Genomic DNA, 19442 nt, shown 5'->3' on the forward strand with positions numbered 1-19442 from the left:
GAATTGAGCAAGTTGGAAGGCAGTGAACACCAAATTGCCCCCACAGTACATCATCAAGCACAGTAAAAGAGAAAATGGACGTCAGACAGCTGTGATTTAAAGTGTCTTGCCTGGGGCTGGGGATTTAGCTCAGCGGTAGAGCGCTTACCTAGGAAGCGCAAGGCCCTGGGTTCGGTCCCCAGCTCCGAAAAAAAAAAAAAAAAAGAATAAAGTGTCTTGCCTGAAGAGGTCTTCGACATCTTAGTGATGTTGCAACCACTTTCGTTTCCGGAAATGAAACGGACTTCTCTGGACTTGCAGGTCTGACGTCGAGGAGACAGCCGTTACTCCTTCACACAAATCCAATCATGAGGAGTGCACGGTTTAAGACAGAACCCACTGAGCACCTTGGAGAACTCAGAGGGAGAGCAGAGACTTTAAACTTCACCCAGAGAAAAGTGCGTGAACTCACGAACAACGGTGAAACGGAACAGTCCCGCTTCTCAGGGGTGAGGGGAAGACAAGGGATCGAGGTTATACACAAGGCACACAGAGACAGGGTGTGCGAGAGTACGTTCTCCCTCAGAGTCAGTCAGAGACGTTTTGCTATAAGATCATGACTCTTGAGAACCTGCTTAACAATTTGTTACATACATATACTCATACATACATACATACAAATATTGCTGAATGGTATAAAGTAGAAAAATAGAGAAAATAAGGCCTTTTAATATCCCTCTAAACATTAGAGGCAACTTTGTAGAAAAAGGTTGTTGGTGCTGCTGGCTTAGGGAGCCTTTTGGTGCACATACCCCAACAGGGCAAGATGGCGAACAGCAGGATGAAGCCCCCCAGCAGGACACAGAAACCACTGAAATAAAAGGCGATGTCATAGGTCTGGGTCCAGTCATAGAACCAACCTGAGGAGAGAGCGGTTAGAACAACGTAAGTTTCATAGAAGCCGTGTGCATGCTCCCACCTGCTTCCAACATGGCTGCCTGCGCTTTAAGAGAGGAGTCTGTTACATCTTTGAGGCTAGTGTTTGTCGTTTCTTCCAACTAAAGAATGAGAACAAAGTCAGAGGAGGTATATCAGCTTATTCGACTCTATTACAGGCATGTGCGTGTGAGTGTGCGTGCATGTATGTGTGTGCGCATACATGTGAATGTGTGCGTGTGCATGCATGTGTTTGTGCATTTGTACATGCGTGCGTGTATACATGTATGTGTGAATGTGTGTGCAAGTGCATGTATGAATACGTGTGTGTGTGTGTGTGTGTGTGTGTGTGTGTGTGTACACTGAGTTAGGGACTCATGTAGCCCAGGCTGACCTAAAACTCACCATATACCAAATGTGAGCTTGAACTTCACACTTTAGACCCTCCCAAGTGCCAGGGTTACAGATGTGAGCTACCACCCCTGGTTTTAGACAGATCTGGAGAATAAACCACGGGCTTCCTGCATGCTAGGCAAACATTACCAGAGGGGCTACATCCATAGCCCTGCCAAAAAATAATCTTGAATTAACTACCGTGAAATAATCCATTTTGCTTTGAGCAAACCTATGCTATTGCTAAGAACAAGTATCACAGAGAACGGTGAACTGAGCATCTTACCAACTATGGGTGGCCCGAGGCTGTTCCCAAGTCCAGCAAAGAACATGAGTATTCCATAGGCGTGGGCTAATTTGTCAATCCCCACAGTCTTCGTGGTCACATACGGGAAGATGGACCAATTACCAGTAAGGAAACCCAAGATCCCAGAAAGGATTGCCAGCGAGACGTAACTCTTGGCAAGAGGGATTGCGCACAAGGCCAGGCCAGTGACGATCAGGGTAGCTACGTAGAGATACAAGGTGTTGATCCACTTGAAGTCAGCCAGGATGCCTAAAAGAAGCTTGCCCACGGCTGTCATGATGCCAAAAATGGAGATGAGAGGTATGGTAAGATCTTCTTCCCGCACGTGGTAACTTCTCGCGACATCCTCCATGAGCAGCGACGGTGGAAACCCTCCGATGTCAAATAGCAAGATGGCGATGAAAAGCGCGGAGAAGACTTTGTTTTTAAAAAGAGACGCGGTCTCTCCGCAGTAGTTCCTATATACCTGCCATTTCCTCTTGGCAAGTTGCTTGCAAAAATTAGTCTGTTCCACGACCTTCTTTTTGTACGGCTCGGGCTCCTTGGTGTGCGCAGCGCCTGTAGGGCTTTTAGGAAGGGAAGTCTCCCTTCCCCAGTCACCATTGGGCAAGCATTTATCTTCGTTACTGTAGCCCTTGTCTTGGAAGGTCATAGTTTCTTCTTGGTTCTTCTCTTTCTCGTTGTACATGGAGTATCTGTCTGGAACATTCTCCGGAGCTATCTTTTCAGGAAAAGGACAGTCGGAGGTTTGCAAGGGCCTCATGAGGCTACCACAGGCTAGAATGTTTAAAGCTAAAGCTCCCACGATGAGCAGGCACCCATCCAAGCCATAGAACTCAATCAGCATCCTCTGCAGAGCGGCGTAGATGAATAGCCCCACACTCGAACCTGTAAGAGAGGGAGACCGGTTCAGTCTTGATCGCTTTTTAGAACACACATTGGTGGCATTACGATTATGCCTATTATTTACACTGGTCCTCACGGGGTCTTTGTTTTAACATATAGGTACACTCGGATGACAGTACGTCAGAACGGACAGGGCGTCCATCTTTATAATGTTCAAAGACCCTATCAGCATTTAGGATTTATTTTATTTTTTAAAGGATGTTTACATTTTATTTTATGCGTGTGCCTGTTTTTCTTCCATGGTTATATGTGTGCCACGCATGCACAGTGCCCATGGAGGCCAGTAGAAGGCACTGGATCCCCTGGAACTCCAGGGACAGTTGTTAGTTGCCATGTGAGAGCTGGGAACCAGTGTCAGATCCTTTTTAAGACCTGTTGGTATTCTGTCTAAGCCCCACCCCCACAGTTACCTGGCAACAGCCGGGTATGCTCCGCCCCACAGTTACCTGGCAACAGTCAGCTGTGCCTGGCACTATAAAGGGGGCTGCTTGCCCCCACTTCATTCTCTTTTGCCCTTTCTTCTCTTGCTCCCTGCTCTTCCCCTTTTCCCCTTTGTCCCGTCTCTCCTCATTCCCCTCCCCTCTTCCCTCCACACGCTCATGGCCGGCCTCTATCCCTCTCCTCTTCTACTTTTCTTCTCTCATTAAACCTTTCCACGTGGAACTATATTGGTTTGATGTGGTTTGTCGGGACCTGAGTTGAGATTTCTACCCCAACAAGACCAACCAATGCTCTTAACCACTGAGCCATCTCTTCAGCCCCAGGGTTTACCCTTATTTTTAGATGGTGATGATGATGGTGGTGGTGATGGTGATGATGATGATGGTGTGTGTGTGTGTGTGTGTGTGTGTGTGTGTGTGTGTGTGTGTGTGTAGTGGGTGCCTACAAAGGCCACAAGAAGGCATCAGATCCCAGTGGCTGGAATTACAGGTGGCTGTGAACTGCCTGATGCGGGTGCTGGGAACTGAACTCAGTCCTCCGTGAAAGCCATCACTGCTTTTACCTGCTGAGTGAGCTCCCCAGCTCCCTGTTGTATACTCTGAATACATGGTCTTCCTTATCATTTTCCTTATTGAGAACATCCTACTATACCCCCCAATCCACAGAGGAAGTAAGGGCGAGAGAATCTGAAAATTTTACCACAGATCTCAGAGTTGCAAATAACATAAGCAGGACTCTGTTCAGTCAGCCCAACTCCAGAAACCCCTGGAGTTGATTTTTTTAATTTTAAAATTACATTTGTTTGTGAGTATGGATTTTTATATGGCCATGCACTTTCCAGAGTGTGAGTGTGAGTGTGTGTGTGTCTGTCTGTCTCTATGTATGTCTGTATCTGTCTCTGTGTGTGTGTTAGTGTATTTATGTGTCTGTCTCTATGTGTGTCTGTATGTTAGTGTATTTATGTGTATGTGTTTTTGTATCTATTTCTATGTGTGTCTGTGTGTGTGTGTTTATGTGTATGTGTGTTAGTGTGTATGTGTCTCTGTGTCTGTCTCTTTGTGTGTCTGTGTCTGTCTCCTTGTGTGTATTAGTGTGTCTTTGTGTGTGTATTACCGTATTTATGTCTCTGTCTGTGTGTGTGTATGTGTATTAGTGTGTATGTATATGTGTCTCTGTGTCTGTCTCTTTGTGTGTGTCTGTCTCTTGTGTGTGTTAGTGTGTCTTTGTGTGTGTTATTGTATTTATGTCTCTGTCTCTATGTGCATGTTTGTGTGTCTGTGTGTTAGTGTGTCTGTGTGTGTCTGTCTCTTTGTGTGTCTGTGTTAGTGTTTTTATGTGTGTGTTTTTGTATCTGTCTCTATGTGTATGTGTGTGTGAGTATGTGTCTGTCTCTATGTGTGTCTGTGTCTGTCTCTTTGTGTGTATGTTTCTGTGTGTGTTAGGTTGTGTATGTGTGTGTCTGTCTCTATGTGTCTGTCTCTGTGTGTTTGTGTTTGTGTGTCTGTTTGTCTATGTATGTCTGTGTCTCTGAGTGTGTTAATGTGTGTTAATGTGAGTGTTAGTGTGTATGTGTGTGTGTGTGTGTGTGTGTCTGTGTGTGTGTGTGTTTCTATCTGTCTCTGTGTGCCTGGTCTATCTCTGTTGTCTATCTGTCCATGTGTGTATCTGTCTATGTCTGTTTCTATGTAAGTCTGATTCTTTGTGTGTGTGTGTGTGTGTGTGTGTGTGTGTGTGTGTGTGTGTTGTTTGTGTGTGACAACTTTTCGGCAATCCGTTCTCTCCTTCTATTAAAAGAGTGTTAGGACTTGAACTCCGTGGAGTGTGTTTACCCTCTGGGTCATCTTGCTGGTCCTCGTGTTCTTAGCAAATGTTCTTTGGCTGGATTTTGCATTAAATGCAAATGTATGTAGTGAGCTCCGTGCTGACTGCTGATGGGTTAATTTTAGGATATTTATATTGGTTTGATCACTTAAATTCTTTGCAGACTCACCGGAACACGTGATTTATATTCTTAATGCATTAATAGACGTATAAGAAAAGGCTGAGGGGAGATTGATGGAGTATTTCACTTACAGAATACATCGTACAGGGACAAGATGTCTCCTCAAGCATCGATCTCCTAAGCACACCACAGTGCTGTTTAATTTATGCTGTTCTTGTTGGGCTCTTATTTCAAATTTTTTTTTAAATGAGCATCTAAAAAATTTAAATGTCACTAGGAAATGTCATGAAACAGCAGGAAAATGTAAACAAGTTAAATTTTAGAAGTCTGCATTACATGATCACAGTACACATGCTCTAAAAACCCATCTCATCAAAAACTATTATAACATAGAGCAAAGGGATATGCAGCGAGGAAGGGTACTGGCTGCTCTTGCAGAGAACCCAGGTTCAATTCCCAGCACCCACAGAACGACTCCCCACCATCTGTAAGTGCAGTTTCAGATGGAATCCAACGCCCCCTACTGGTCGCCTCAGGCACTGCACAAATGTGGAGCAAAGACACTCATGCACAGAAAATAAAAATAATTAATAAACAAACTCAATCCCTTCTCTGTCTTTGAAAAGTGGTGCACGTTTCAGCAGCTAAGAGCTGTTCAGAAAACAAGGAATGAAGCAGAATGGGGGAACTTTAAGACAGATCTTCTGTTTCTTCGCCCATGAACAGTTTGTGACTTCTGTCTACAGATTGTAACAAGATGCCACACCGTTAGACACTAAACGTGTTCTTAAAAGATTTAAATTTATTGTGTATAGTGTTTTGCTTACGTCCCTGTCTGCGCACCACAGCAGAGCCCAAAGAAGGCATTGGATCCCCGTGGAACTGCAGTTACATATGACTTTGCCATATGTAGATGCCTGGAACTGAACCTGGCTTCTCTAGAAAAGTAGCTATGTTCTTAACCGCTGAGCCATCTCCTCAGCCCCTTAAGCATGTTCTCGGTGTTTTTCGAGTTCTGTTTGGGGGGGCAGAGAGATGGACTGGCACACTTAAGGATCCGAGTTCAAACCCTGTGACTCCCATTTTCAGCAAGTTTTCTTTCTTATGACCACAGTGAGCTGTGTGTGGCAAGTAGGTGCCTATACTCACCCACGAATGCACGCATGTATGCGCGCTCGCGCACGCGCACACACACACACACACTCACAGAGAGAGACAGAGAGAGACAGAGAGAAAGGCAGAGAGAGAGACAGAGAGAAAGACAGAGAGACAGAGAGAGAGACAGAGACAGAAAGACAGAGAGAGAGAAAGAGAGAGAGACAGAGAGAGAGAGAGAGAGAGAGACAGAGAGAGACAGAGAGAGAGAGACAGAGAGAAAGAGAGAGAGAGCAGAGAGAGACAGAAAGACAGAGAAAGACAGAGAGAGAGACAGAGAAAGGCAGAGAGAGAGACAGAGAGAAAGACAGAGAGACAGAGAGAGAGAGAGACAGAGACAGAGAGAAAGACAGAGAGAGAGAGACAGAGAGAGACAGAGAGAAAGACAGAGAGAGAGAGAGAGAGACAGAGAGAGAGACAGAGAGAGAGAGAGAGACAGAGAGGAGTAAAGGAATACAAGTTAAAATTCCAAGTTCTGCTTTGCTCTTAAGTCGAAAAGCAATTGCCATTGCTCACCAACAGAATCCGCCTGCCAATATCCTGGACTAGCAAATCACTTCAGTCGATACTACTGAACTGCTACAATGCCCGGTGGGACGGGGCAGGCCAAATTGGATATCTAAGCCTGTATCCCACGAGAACATGGCGGTGCCTTAGAGAAGATGCGGGAACTCTTCCAGGTGACCGGAACCAATCTCAGAGTTTCCTCGTGGAGTTTTGGAAAACGCAAAGCTCTAATTTTTAATCGTCTCCAAGAACATCTTAATTGAAAAAATAGTCGGTGTAAAAGAGCAGAGTGAGAGAACACACTAATTACGCTTTCATCGGAGTCTGGATCTCACACGGCTACAGACAGGAAAAAAATAATTGGTGCTTAGGGAGCCTCCAACGGTAAGAGGCACGCACGCACGCATGCGCGTTAATTAGCTCATCAATACCAATTGTTTCAAGCTTTTCCGTAAGAGACCAGAGAACAAACACTTAAGACAACATTAGTCATCCAATGCCGGTCTGTCCTCAGTACTGAACTCTCCCAGAAACACAGAGACACCAGACAGCAGATAGCCAGCTATTTATGGACACTTGGTTTCCCCGAATGTATACACACAGTGAAACGTTCTTTTCACTTTTAAAAATAGGGCTAAAAATAGAAATCCAAGCCTACGCAATGCACAAGAAGCAGACAGGACCAGAGGCCAGTTCTCTAACCTCTGCCCACCGCTCAGGAAGATCACAGCCCACAACCTTCCGGGTTTTACTGTTGTCTGTTTTGATACAGGCTCCCCCAGTGTACCCAGAGCAGAGCTTGAACTCGCATTCCTCCTGTCTCAGCCTGCTGAGTACTGTGACTGTTTTGCTGAGATCTCCTTAGATAACAGGGAATCGGGCGCCTTGGCCTCACTTTCAAATCGCCTGCCTCCCGTGGGTTGAAACCGAAAACCCCTTCAATCCTCGACTGCCCGCGGGTGTTGCCTTTTGGACTTGTTGTGCTACAGTGCAGGCCCTCTGCCCTGCCCTCTGAACAGAGTGCAAAGCGAGAGCCACGCAACAGCAGGACACCTTCAGTAACTCCGGCGTCAGTGAGTTTGAACAGGATGGGATATTTTGATCATAATTGCAACCGCTGCCCCCCCCCCCCAGTCGGTGCGTGCCTTTGCAGTCCGCACAATCAAGCGTTGTGTCTGATATTTACTATTCCCATTTTACAGTTCAGAAAACGGAGACACAGAGCAGGGATATGCAGCGAGGAAGGGTACTGGCTGCTCTTGCAGAGGACCCAGGTTCAATTCCCAGTGCCCATAGGGACGGCTCCCAACCATCTGTCACTGCAGTTTTCAGGTGGAATCCAACGCCCCCTACTGGTGGCCTCAGGCACTGCACGAATGTGGTGCAAAGACACACATGGCAGGCAAAACACCACCAGCCAGCGAATGACAGAAGTCTAGTTTCACAGCACGGCTAAAAAGCACTTCCTACAGCAATAAGAGAGGAAGTGGGCACAAGTCACACCCGCATCCCCTACCCCTAGCCCAGAAGCTGGCTCCAATGGATAACCACTTGCAAAAGAAAAAGTTAGTTTTCTCTAGCAACTGGCCAACACAAAAGAAACTCTATGGTATTTTTGGAGGTGTTTTTGTTGTTGGTTCTTTTGTTTGTTGTTTCATAATGCTTTGTCTGGGCATGTTTTTTTTCCCCGTGTTTTCTTGTCCTACAAATCTTCTGCTTGTGTTTTGAGGTGATTTCTATGCACTCCTCTCATGTGTGCGTTTCTGCGTCTATGTGCGTTTCTTGGGCTCTTCGTTGGCCCTTGGTTTGTTTTTTTGTTTTATTTTCTGTCATATTCAGGTTTATTTACTTTTACTTTATCTTCTTTTATGATTATTTATTTATTTATTTATTTTCTTGGATGCCTGTTTGTTTTCTAATGAGAATGTGGGGGAGGTAGGGAGACTCTAGGAGTTGTTGAGGGAAGAAGGACCCATAACAAGAATATACTGTTAAAAAAAAAATCCATCTTTAATTTGGAATAAAACTCTTCCTGCTCTTGTAGAAGACCTGCATTTTCAAGCGTGTGGAGAACATATTGGTTGTTCCAGCTCCAGGGGATCTGACGCCCTCTACTGGCATCTGTGGGTACCTGCACTCACATGCACAAACCCGCACACAGACATACACGCAACTAAGTAGCATTTTCACACACACACACACACACACACACACACACACACACACACACACACACACACATGCCCTTTATCCTTTGGGTTTCTGGACCACAATTACTTCACATTTCTGGGTGACAGTGTTCTAAACTACCTTCCCACTGCTCTGGAATCCTAACCATCTGTTTTGTGTTCCTTCTCTGGTTTTTGTCTCAGCCATTTTCTCAGATCCCAGCCTCATCTCGCCCTGGACCACAGCTCCCATTTCCTACCTACAGTGTTGGTTCTTCTCCTTGTGGCCCTGGTTAGCCTCAAGAACAAGGCGTTACTGAAGATCTAAGTGCCAGGTAACAGTTGATGTGTGGCAGCTTGGTGAGTTAGACCTCTCGGGACCCCTCCCTACCCTCAACGCCCCCCCAAAACCAACTAACTAGCTTGGGTTAACTGAACTTGTTGCTAACTTATCAGCTCACCCCCTAAACCAATGGTTCTCAACCTTCCTAACACTGTGACCCTTTAATAAATCCAGTTATGGTGACTCCCTACCATAACATTATTTTCATTGCCATTTCATAACTCTAATTTTGCTACTGTTGGGAATCATAACGCAAATATCTGATATGCAGGATTTCTGACATAAGATCCCTTTAAAAGGGTAGGTTGAGCCCCCAAAGGGGTCGTGTCACGACCCACAGATTGAAAACCTCTACCCTGATTAGGTTGATAAAATATTGGTCACAGAAACTGAAACTACCTTAACTTTTTTTTTAATGCATCTAACACATGAAATAGCACTTCGAAATATCTTGAGGAGCCCAGAAATTATATTCGAATCTAATATATGTCTTTCTCTGTTTGAGACAGGTCCTCTCTACCTATAGCCCAGACTGGCTGCAGGGGCACGATCCGATCCAGCCACACCAAACCCAAGTGTGAACTGGAAGAAATGAGCTACCTGAGCCTGGCTTGAAGTTTATACGTTATGCCTTCGGGGATCATCTGTTAGATAAGAGGGTGTGTTGCTTGGATGTGTAGATAAGTCAGTGAGTAAGGTCCTGCTCAGAGATCAAGCCCTTAGGCAAGCTGTGAGTTCTACATTCTGTGGCAAGGCTAAGCTCAGACTCTCAGGCCGTGGCTGGGGGATAAATTGTTTCATTTCTTTCCCCTCCTTCCTTCTCAGAGCAGGAGATTTTAGGATTCTCTGCTTTTCATCCAAACCCTTTCCCGAATATGGCTCCCAGCACCCTGGACCTGGAAGCTTCTTCTACATACATCACACTGAAGTCTAGTACTCAGATTTGACATTTACAGATCTCAGCAGCAGGTGGGGGGGGAGGGTTGTGGGGTTGTTTTTCAAGACAGGGTTTCTATGGCTCTGGCTGTCCCAGAACTTGCTCTGTACACTAGGCTGGCCTGGCCTCAAACTCAGAAAGATTTGCCTGCCTCTGCCTTGGATTTAAGCCTAGGGCTACCAGATCCTGGCTTGGATCTTGGGGTTTTTGAGAGCTATTCCCATAGTTACCGTAGAAAACAAAACTTTCCCTCTAGTAGTGTTATAGAAAGCAATTTTACTGTAAAAAGCCATCTTTCTGGTTGGCAGGTGGGTAGGGGTTGGTTTACACACGCGTGTTTTACACCTAGTCACCTGGTTTCGAACATTAACGTGTGACAATACTCAACTTAATTTTGAAAAGGTACCTGTTGAAATCAGGCCAAGGGCGAGGCCCCGGCGGCTGTCAAAATACTGGCATGTGATGGTCACCGTCGCCGTGTATAGTAAGCCACATCCGAGACCTGAACACAAGAAGACAGTGGGAATTCAGACAGGTGCACAGTTTTAATGTAAAACAAGGGGAAGCTCTGGATCGGGTTGACAAACTCCAGAGTCCCAAGACCGCTCCTCGTCAGGATTACAGACTGAATATTTGGGAAAACATCCATTTGGGTAAAACACCATTTTTCACCCCACCTCCCATTAACATCAGGGTCAAGTTTTAAACAAATGGCCTAATTCCTGAAGTATAAAAGAATACTTCATGTGTGACTGAGACACAAGGAAGAGACAGTAAATGATGAAGCCATCCACCATATATTGAAACTTAATTGTGACCGCATCCCAGCCCTCTGTCTCATCTAAGTCCTTGAGGTGGCTCTGTTCTTCCTCTGTGGCCTCTTAACAATTTTTTATTTTTCTTCTTCTTTTTTCTTTTTTTTTTCGGAGCTGGGGACCGAACCCAGGGCCTTGCGCTTGCTAGGCAAGCGCTCTACCACTGAGCTAAATCCCCAACCCCACAATTTTTTTAAAAAATATTTTTCTTTTATTTATGTGGATGCACATGTTTGCACACATGTATGCAGGTGCTGCTGGAGCCCAAAAGAGAGAACTGGATTCCCCGGGAGCTGGAGTTGTGGGTGGCTGTGAATTACCCAACATGGGTGCTGGGAATCGAACCCAGGTCCTCTGGAGGAGCAGCCTGGTGCTCCTAACCACTGAGCCATCTCCTTAGCCCTCCCTAAACAACTTTAAGCTCCTCCCCTTGCTGTTTCACACCCCAGTCACCAAAACAAAGGCTCTGCCCACAAAGCTTTTATCTCTAAGTCCATCCGTTGATATTCTCCAATTCACTGTAAGTTTGAAAATCTCCATAATTAAGAGTAGCCTCAAGGCTACCTTTGACTTCTCCTGGTTGTTTCTAGCTTGTTGGTTTTTTATTGCCCAGTTTCTATCACTACCGGGAAACTGACCAGAAACTCTGCTTTTTCCCATTAGTCTCTCGTTTGGCTTCCCGGCACTTACATTTTATCTTTCTCTGCTAGGTTATCTGGTCCTGATGACCTCTCGAGGAATAGCACATAAATAAACCACCGGCTTATTGACTGAGCTGAGGTAATTTTCACTGCTTAACTACTTAGACTCCGAGTAAATAGACACTGTGGCTTTAACAAACGCAGAGTAAGCGTTTTGGGAACTCAGTGCTCAACCACACCCTGCAAACTCGGTCCGGCCTCAGATTTCCAGTCCTCCTGCAGTAGCCCCCGGAATTCTGGCACAGCCCACACGCACCGCCATACCTACTGAGTTGGTGACAATAATAGAAATGACTTTGGGCGTTTTATCATAAAATGTGTTAGCATTTTAAGGTTCTTTTATTTCTTGGAGAACCAATATTTTTCAAACAAGCAATTTGCAGTATTTGGATCAGGTTTGGATACAGATCTTTTCCAAGCACAGAATAAACCAACAGACCCCACATCACCACGGATGGAGGTGTACCTCCGCGGGATCAGGCTCTGCGTCACGGTGAACCTACCTCCTACCAAGTTTGTGTTCAATATCGAATGGTATCTGTGTTGGAATGTGTGTGATTGTGTATGGAAATGATGGCTCAGCTGTTTGTATGTGTGCAACATGTGTATGTGGTATGTGTGTGTCGGTCCCATGTCCCAGTCTATGTGGGGGGGTATGTGGCTGAGAGTGTGTGTCTGACTCCTTGGCTGTTATGTGTGTGTGGTCCACTCATGTGTGTGTGTGTGTTATAGAGTTGGTGTGTGTGTGTATGTGTGTGTGTGTGTGTGTGTGTGTGTGTGTGTGTGTGTGTGGTATGTGTGTGTGTATGTGTGTGTGTGTGTGTGTGTGTGTGTGTGTGTGTATGTGTGTGTGTGTGTGTGTGTGTGTGTAAGTGTGTGTGTGGGTGTGTGTGGTGTGTGTGTGTGTGTGTGTGTGTGTGTGTGTTATGTGTGTGTGGTGTGTGTGTGTGTGGGATGTGTGTGGTATGTGTGTGTGTGTGTATGGTGAGTATGTGTGGTATGTGTGTGTGTGTGGTATGTGTGTGTGTGGTATATGGTGTGATGTGTGTGTATGTGTGTGGTGTGTGTGTTTGTGTGTGTGGTGTGTGTGTGTGTATGTGTGTGTGTGTGGTGTGTGTGTATGTGTGTGTGGTGTGTATGTGTGGTGTGTGTATGTGTGTTTGTTGTGTGTGTGGTATGTGTGTGTGTGTGTGTGTGTGTGGTGTGTGTGTGTGTGTGTGTGTGTGTGTGTGTGTGTGTGTGTGTGTGTGTGTGTGGTGTGTGTGTGTGTGTGTGGTGTGTGTGTGTGTGTGTATGTGTGTGTGTGTGTGTGTATGTGTGTGTGTGTGTGTGTGTGTGTGTGTGTGTGTGTATGTGTCTGTCCGTCCATATTTTCCTTGCAGGCTTCAACAGCACTCCCTGCAGCAGGCAGTAAAGACAGACACAGGAGAACACGTCTTCAGGAAGCCAGACTTGGGTGGTGAATCCTGGCTCTCAATTTGATTGCATTAAGAAGCACCCAAGGGAACATAGACCTCGGCTATGTCTGTGTGGGCCTTTCCTGCAGGGAGACGCAGCCCGAATGTGGGTGGTACATCCATAGCTGGCGCTCGGATGGACCAAAGGGAGAGTTAAGAAAGTCACTGACAGAGAATTCTCTCTCTGCTCTCTGGTCTTTCCAACCATGATGGGCTGACATCTCTGAAAATGGGAGCAAAATCTTCGGGAATTTGTCCCAAGACCATTTGTCTACAATAAATTCCACAGCATTAGATGCATGGGTGCTGGTTCACACGTAACCCCCCAAACCTCTCAGACGTTTTGTCACAAAATATATAATTACTTTTCACCATAAATCTGTCATCAGTGTCAACATACCAGGCTGTGACCTTTCATAAACTAAAGCAGTTTAAGAACATAAGGCCAAGGCTCATGCAATCACACACACACACACACACACACACACACACACACACACACACGAAATAAAGACAAATTAACAGCCGGGTGTGGTAGTGCACACCTTTCATCCCAGCACTTGGGAGGCAGAAGCAGGCGGATCTCTGTGATTTCAAGGACAGCCTGGTCTACAGAGTGAGTTTTAGGACAACAGGGGCTCTATAGAGAGACCCTGTCTGGAAGGGAAAAAAAAAAGATAAATGAATTAAAAAAAAAACTTTAAAAATTAATTAACCTTTTACATTTGTATTTATTAATTGTTAAGATTTACTTTGTTTTCAATTTATATGTATCATGTGTGCTCACGGTCTGTATGCTGGCATACCATAGGTATGCTATGTCAGTATAACTGCCTGAACCCTGTTGTCTGTGAAGGCGGAAGAGGGCAGCCAGTCCCCCAGAGGTGCAGACAGGCAGTCGTGCTCTGCCTGCCGAGAGTGTTGGGAGCTTCATATGGGTCCTCTTAATGGCTGAGGCCTCTGTCTCCTCAGCCCTAAATGTATTATATTTTATATGTAATATACTAAAACACGATACAGGAAGTAAATATATAGTCCATACATCTAAACTTCCCTAGAGGTCTAAGTAAGAAAATTAAAAAGTCCTAAGACGTTATAGTTTCCGAACTATTGTCTTAAAGCATTCTCTGGTGGTCGGTAAGCTTTGGTCAAATTCTAGCAGCGAAAATTGTCTAAGAAGCATGATAATTTTGACACGGAATAACCACATTTAGGCAAACTCAGTCATTGTCAGGAACATCGTGTTTTCTCTCAACTGTGGCTCCTAGATTCTAGAGGGTCTAGGGGACTAATGGGAGGCAAAGGGGAAGGAGGAGGGAGTGGGGGTTGAATGTATAAAGTGTACATATGTGTATATATATTTGTATTTTTATTATATTATATATTATTTATAATATTTATATGTGTATATATATTTATATTTATTTGACCTCATGTGGCACAGTACCATGTACAATGAACAGACATAATGGACTCTTCAAAGCCTGCATTTCTGAGTGTTCAAGGCACAGGTGAAATGTAACTGTACCCTGTATTTAAACACAGGGTGAACAGGAAATGTAATCCAATGGCCCTGAGTCCTTTTCACCCATTTTACGCTTTTGCATCTCCATCTGGATGAGACCCAACTCAGAATCTTTCTTTTTAATGTAACCCCACCCTGTGAAAGTGTACTCCAAATGGAGTCCTTGTCATCCAGCCATTAAACAAAACAAAAACTCACACACACATACATGTATACATATATATATACATATATGCATACATGCATATACATACAAATATATATACATGCAAGCATACATACATATATTCATACAAATATACATGCATACACATATACATACACACATATATACAGTCATAAAATATATGCACATACATATGTGCATATACATGCACACATGCATACATACATATATACATACATACATACACACACACACACACACACAGCTAGGAGCTGTGAAGAACAGGATCTCAGGCATATGTCCCTGAAAGTGAGAACTGTCAAGAGCCCTTCACAAATGACTCTACAAACCATGACCTGCACAAAAGCCATTGCAAACACACACACACACACACACACACACACACACACACACACACTACTCACGCACGCACGCATGCATGCGTGTACACACGCACTTCCAACAAGGACCTCTACAGCTAGTTTCATTTTGGACCAAGGCCACCTTAGATTAGATCAGTGTGGCCGAGGATTTCTCCTTCAAACCAGCTTATACAATTCTCTTTATCTCGCCTTCACAGCCTTTAAACACACCCAGCATTCCCTAAGGTGTGTGCATTCTCACTGCTACTCTCTCCGATGGCTCGGAAACCGTGGATGGCCTCTGAAGACCCTCCGGCTCTTCTTCAGAGAGATCTGTAACACGGCCAGACACTAAACTCCTCATCACGCCCACTGCCCAAAGGATCCACCTCCTGCTCCCAGTCCACCTCAGCCTTCCTCTCTGACCTCCTGTGGCCATGGGAACTCTGACTTCCTCACAGCTCCCTGAGTCTTTAGCACACTGCCTGCCTATCTAAGCTGCGGTGTGCATCGCTCCGTGTCTCTGCAATAGAAACTACAGAAAATGCAACGCTTTCCACCAGGCTGCTTCTGTCGGATGCTTTGACGTAGCTGCGGATTCTCAGATGACGTGTACTTCTTTTTAAAATACCTAGGAAAAGGCTACTGCTGGGGAACTGGAGCACTTTGCTGCTCTCCTGAGGAGGCTGAATTTGGTTCCTAGAACCAGTGCCCAAGCATCCCATAATCGCCTGTAACCCCTGATGCAGGGGCTATGACGCCCTCTTCTGGCCTCCACAAGCACTGTATGCACACACGCATGCACGCGTGTACACACACACACACAGTCTTTTTAAAATTTGCTGTTTCTTATCCACTGTATCCCGTTCTGAGTGTTTGGCTCTGTGTGTCCTCCGCTACCCTCCTTTCTCTTCCAGTCTGCATCCACTGACCACAGCCCACCTGTGCTTTAATTTAAGGTCACACTGCAATTCCCTAGCCTGTCTCTCTCTGCACACCTACACATACATCACCAGCGCAGGGCACTGGCTTCCCTCTGCCTCACTTCTGCTGTGTGGCAAGTTACACATTTCCCAGCCTGTCCTTCTACCTAGATGGCCAGCAACTTGACTCCCTGATTCTCACTTCTGACCTTTAGCACGACCGCATAGGATTAAAAGACATTGAAATGTAAGCGTGCGTGATCTGTACATAGAATACGGTACTGAAAACAGCCCTGGTCTTGGTATTCACTTTTATTTCTCATCTGTGCCTATGGCAACAGATATGCAACCTCATAATAAAACTCATATTTATTATTTATTACTGAAGTACACACACACACAATTCCAAAGTCAGGGAAGCTGATTCAGGAAGATCTAGAGTTCAGAGCCAGAATGGGCCTTATCTCGAGATTCTGCTTCAAGACAAAACAAAACTGAAACACCCCACCAAAAATCACAGTTGCTTAGCACAACCGTACATTCGTGAGACTCAATTGTCTTTGGCTGGAATTGGTGACGCATACCTTTAATCCCAGCACTCGGGATGCAGAGAACCCAAGGCAAGTGAACCTGTCTCAAAGTGTGTGTGTGTGTCTGTGTGGTGGTGGGGATGGTGGGGGTAACCATCTTTGATAACAAAACTATTTAAATGAGGGCTGGGGATAAGCTTATGATGCTACTCTTTCTAAGGTGAATGTAACAGGAAATAGCCGTCATTTCATTTGCATAATTAAAGTAAACAGAACCTGATAGGAACTCTAACTGTTATCTAGTGATTTTTAGCACCAAACACGTGTAAATACAATACACGACACAGGAATGAGACTCTACTCCTTGCTCGTCGAGCATCCCCACTCTGCTGTCTTCCTTACTCTCGTGCCTTATTTTTAAAATCCACTTTGTGTATCGACTCGAACCTCTGGATGAGGAGCTAGCAAGAAACTGAAACCCTGTCCACTGTTGCAGAAGTCCCGGTGGCAAACAGAGAGAAGTGACCCACATCAGGAATCTCCCAGCTTACGTTCTCCGGTCTCGCTTTTCCTTGCTGGTGCTAGGCAGAGAGGAGAACTTGAAATATCTTCCTGGGGGTTGGGGATTTGGCGTGAGCCCCCTGAAGAGGCATAAGGAACTGTCCAAATGCACTCATCCTGTGCTAAAAGATCGATCTTGCTGAGCCATCTCTCTCTGGCTGCTCTCCTGGAAGACCTAAAGGGTTAAATTTCCCTCATCCTGGGCTACCAGGATTTAATCTCAGTGGTAGAGCACTTGCCATCTCTCTCAGGCCCTGGGTTAGCTCCTCAGCTCCGGAAAAAAAAGAAAAAAAAGAAAAAGAATTTCCCAGCATCCACCTGGCAGCTCATAACTGCAACCAGAGTTCCAAATGGCCCTTTAGCGTCTTCCGACTTCCATGAGCACCAGGCATAGGCATGGTACACGGATATCCACTCAGGCAAAACAATAGTGTACATAAAATCATAAAAGAACCACAGAGCCACAACTTTGAGAGAGGTGGTCGTCGAAAGGAAGGTATTAGGAAACGTTTTTTACTCCTCGGATTGACTTAATAATAAACGGTATCAGTGAACTGATGTGGACCTGGAATCAGAAGGCTCGTGGGGACCCGGCTCCTTACCTACAACGATGCCGTAGGAGAAAAACAGGAAGTAGATATTGGGGGCAAGGCTACTCAGCATCAGGCCTCCAGCCACGAGGAAGCCACTAAAGATCGTGACGGGTCTCGCTCCAAAAGATGAGACGAAGAGACTGCACACAGGACCTGGAAGAAATTGAGACCTTCACTTAAGTAGCAGCGACCCCCTGCTTATAACCACACGATCTACCCACTGTCAGTTCGAGACGATTCCAGCACAACGAAAGGCAGGAGCTTCGGTTCTGAGCATGCGCGGTGCGCTAGCTCGTCCAGGAGATGCTCCATGTGACAGCTGCGCTCTGCTTTAGTCTTACTGCTGCCCTGGGAAGTTATCTTATTCCATTTCTTGTTAAGAAATTAAAGAACGGTGAGTCCACTGTGGGGAAAGGTGAGTGTCGGAGCCAGCCTCGGTTTTGGCTTTCCCTCTCACGGAGTTGTTGGATCTCAGGCTTAGTTTCCTCATCCGAAAATTGAGATCAAACACTTGGCACCTCTTGGAGTTCTGAGCACTGCTCACTTACGGGCAGGCCGCGGTGATTGGTGCCTGAATTCGTTCAGCCTAAGAAAACAGTGGATATGAAATAGGTCTTGAGACAGATTGTGTCTTGGAGGCGACATGTCAGGAGTGCCCAGGATCACAGCACCCAGCAAATTGGAACGGAAGGCTGTTGGGTTACTTGGCCCGATAAACTGATTTCACCATGGAAGGATCTTGCTATCAGATATTCACATTTAAGATTCATAACAGTGGCAAAATTACAGTTATGAAGTAGCAACTGAAGTAATTTTATGGTTGTGGTGGGGGGTCACCACAGCATGGGGAACATGAGGGTTGCAGGATTAGGAAGGTTGAGAACCATTGCAGTAAATGGAGATCTAAATGTGATAGGGCCTTAAAGGGGAGGAGGGGCTTCCCTTTAAAACCTGGGAAGGTGGTTTATTAAGGGGGTGGGGGTAGGAGAGAAAGAGAGAGAGATAGCCACAAAGACTATGAGGACATGGGAGGCCAGAAAACAGAAAAGGAGAGAGCAAGAGAAGGAGGGGGGGGCAGGATACCTTGACCTAATTCCTCCTCCTAAGACCCCCTTCAAATCTCCCCATGTGCCGGGAAATAGACCCTCCCACCTGGAGACCAATCCTTTAAGACAGGAGCTTGTGACCTTTCACATTCAAACCACCATGGTAGGTAAGCAGAACCCAGTGGTGAACACGTTTTAATCACAGCACTCTGAATGCAGAGCACTGTGAGGTGGGCAGATCACCATGAGTTTGAGGCTAGCCTGGGCTACATCGTGAGACTCTATCTCAAAAAAATTAAAACCCAAACCAAAGAAACAAGTAGAAGATATAGCTTTAAGGAAGAAATTATGCCCTTTGAGGAAAACGGTGGTCGTCGCATCTCCCTCTCCTAAAATGTTTCTGAGGGCCCAAGAACCAAGGCCAGCGAGATCTGCTACAACGAAGCCATAAGTTAGCAAACACTGAGAAACAATACAGCAGCAAACGGGTGGACCTGGTGTGCAAGAAGGATTTCCTAACAGAAGGATCCAGGTCTCGTGAGTGCCTTAAGTCTTCCTCAGTGGCTAGGCGTCTAGTGTGGCTGGCTCCTCCCTCTTTGCGCCAGCTAACATCACGAATCTCAAACTCAGGCTAAGAAAGACAACCTTTGATCACGTGAGTATTGCTTGACTTTGTTGGTATTTGTACAGGGGAGGTGAGTGGCAGGCAAGGCAATAACCAAAACCCATTCAGTTGCCAGCCCAGAAAG

At 45.6% G+C, this 19442-nt stretch overlaps 1 protein-coding gene across 1 annotated transcript in view; it reads right to left on the reverse strand.

The window, feature by feature from the left end:
* Positions 1–614: 614 nt before the first annotated feature.
* Positions 615–19442, reverse strand: part of Slc16a9 (solute carrier family 16 member 9) — a 39153-nt gene continuing 20325 nt past the window's right edge. The window contains exons 3-6 of the mRNA XM_032889138.1: positions 17657–17800; positions 10421–10516; positions 1595–2503; positions 615–899 (exon numbers count right to left, since the gene is read on the reverse strand). Coding sequence (XP_032745029.1) covers positions 718–899; positions 1595–2503; positions 10421–10516; positions 17657–17800 — 1331 coding nt within the window. The 3' untranslated portion in view covers positions 615–717. The remainder of the gene's footprint in view (positions 900–1594; positions 2504–10420; positions 10517–17656; positions 17801–19442) is intronic.

This window comes from Rattus rattus, chromosome 18 (genome assembly GCF_011064425.1).
Source record: "Rattus rattus isolate New Zealand chromosome 18, Rrattus_CSIRO_v1, whole genome shotgun sequence".
Classification (NCBI taxonomy): domain Eukaryota; kingdom Metazoa; phylum Chordata; class Mammalia; order Rodentia; family Muridae; genus Rattus; species Rattus rattus.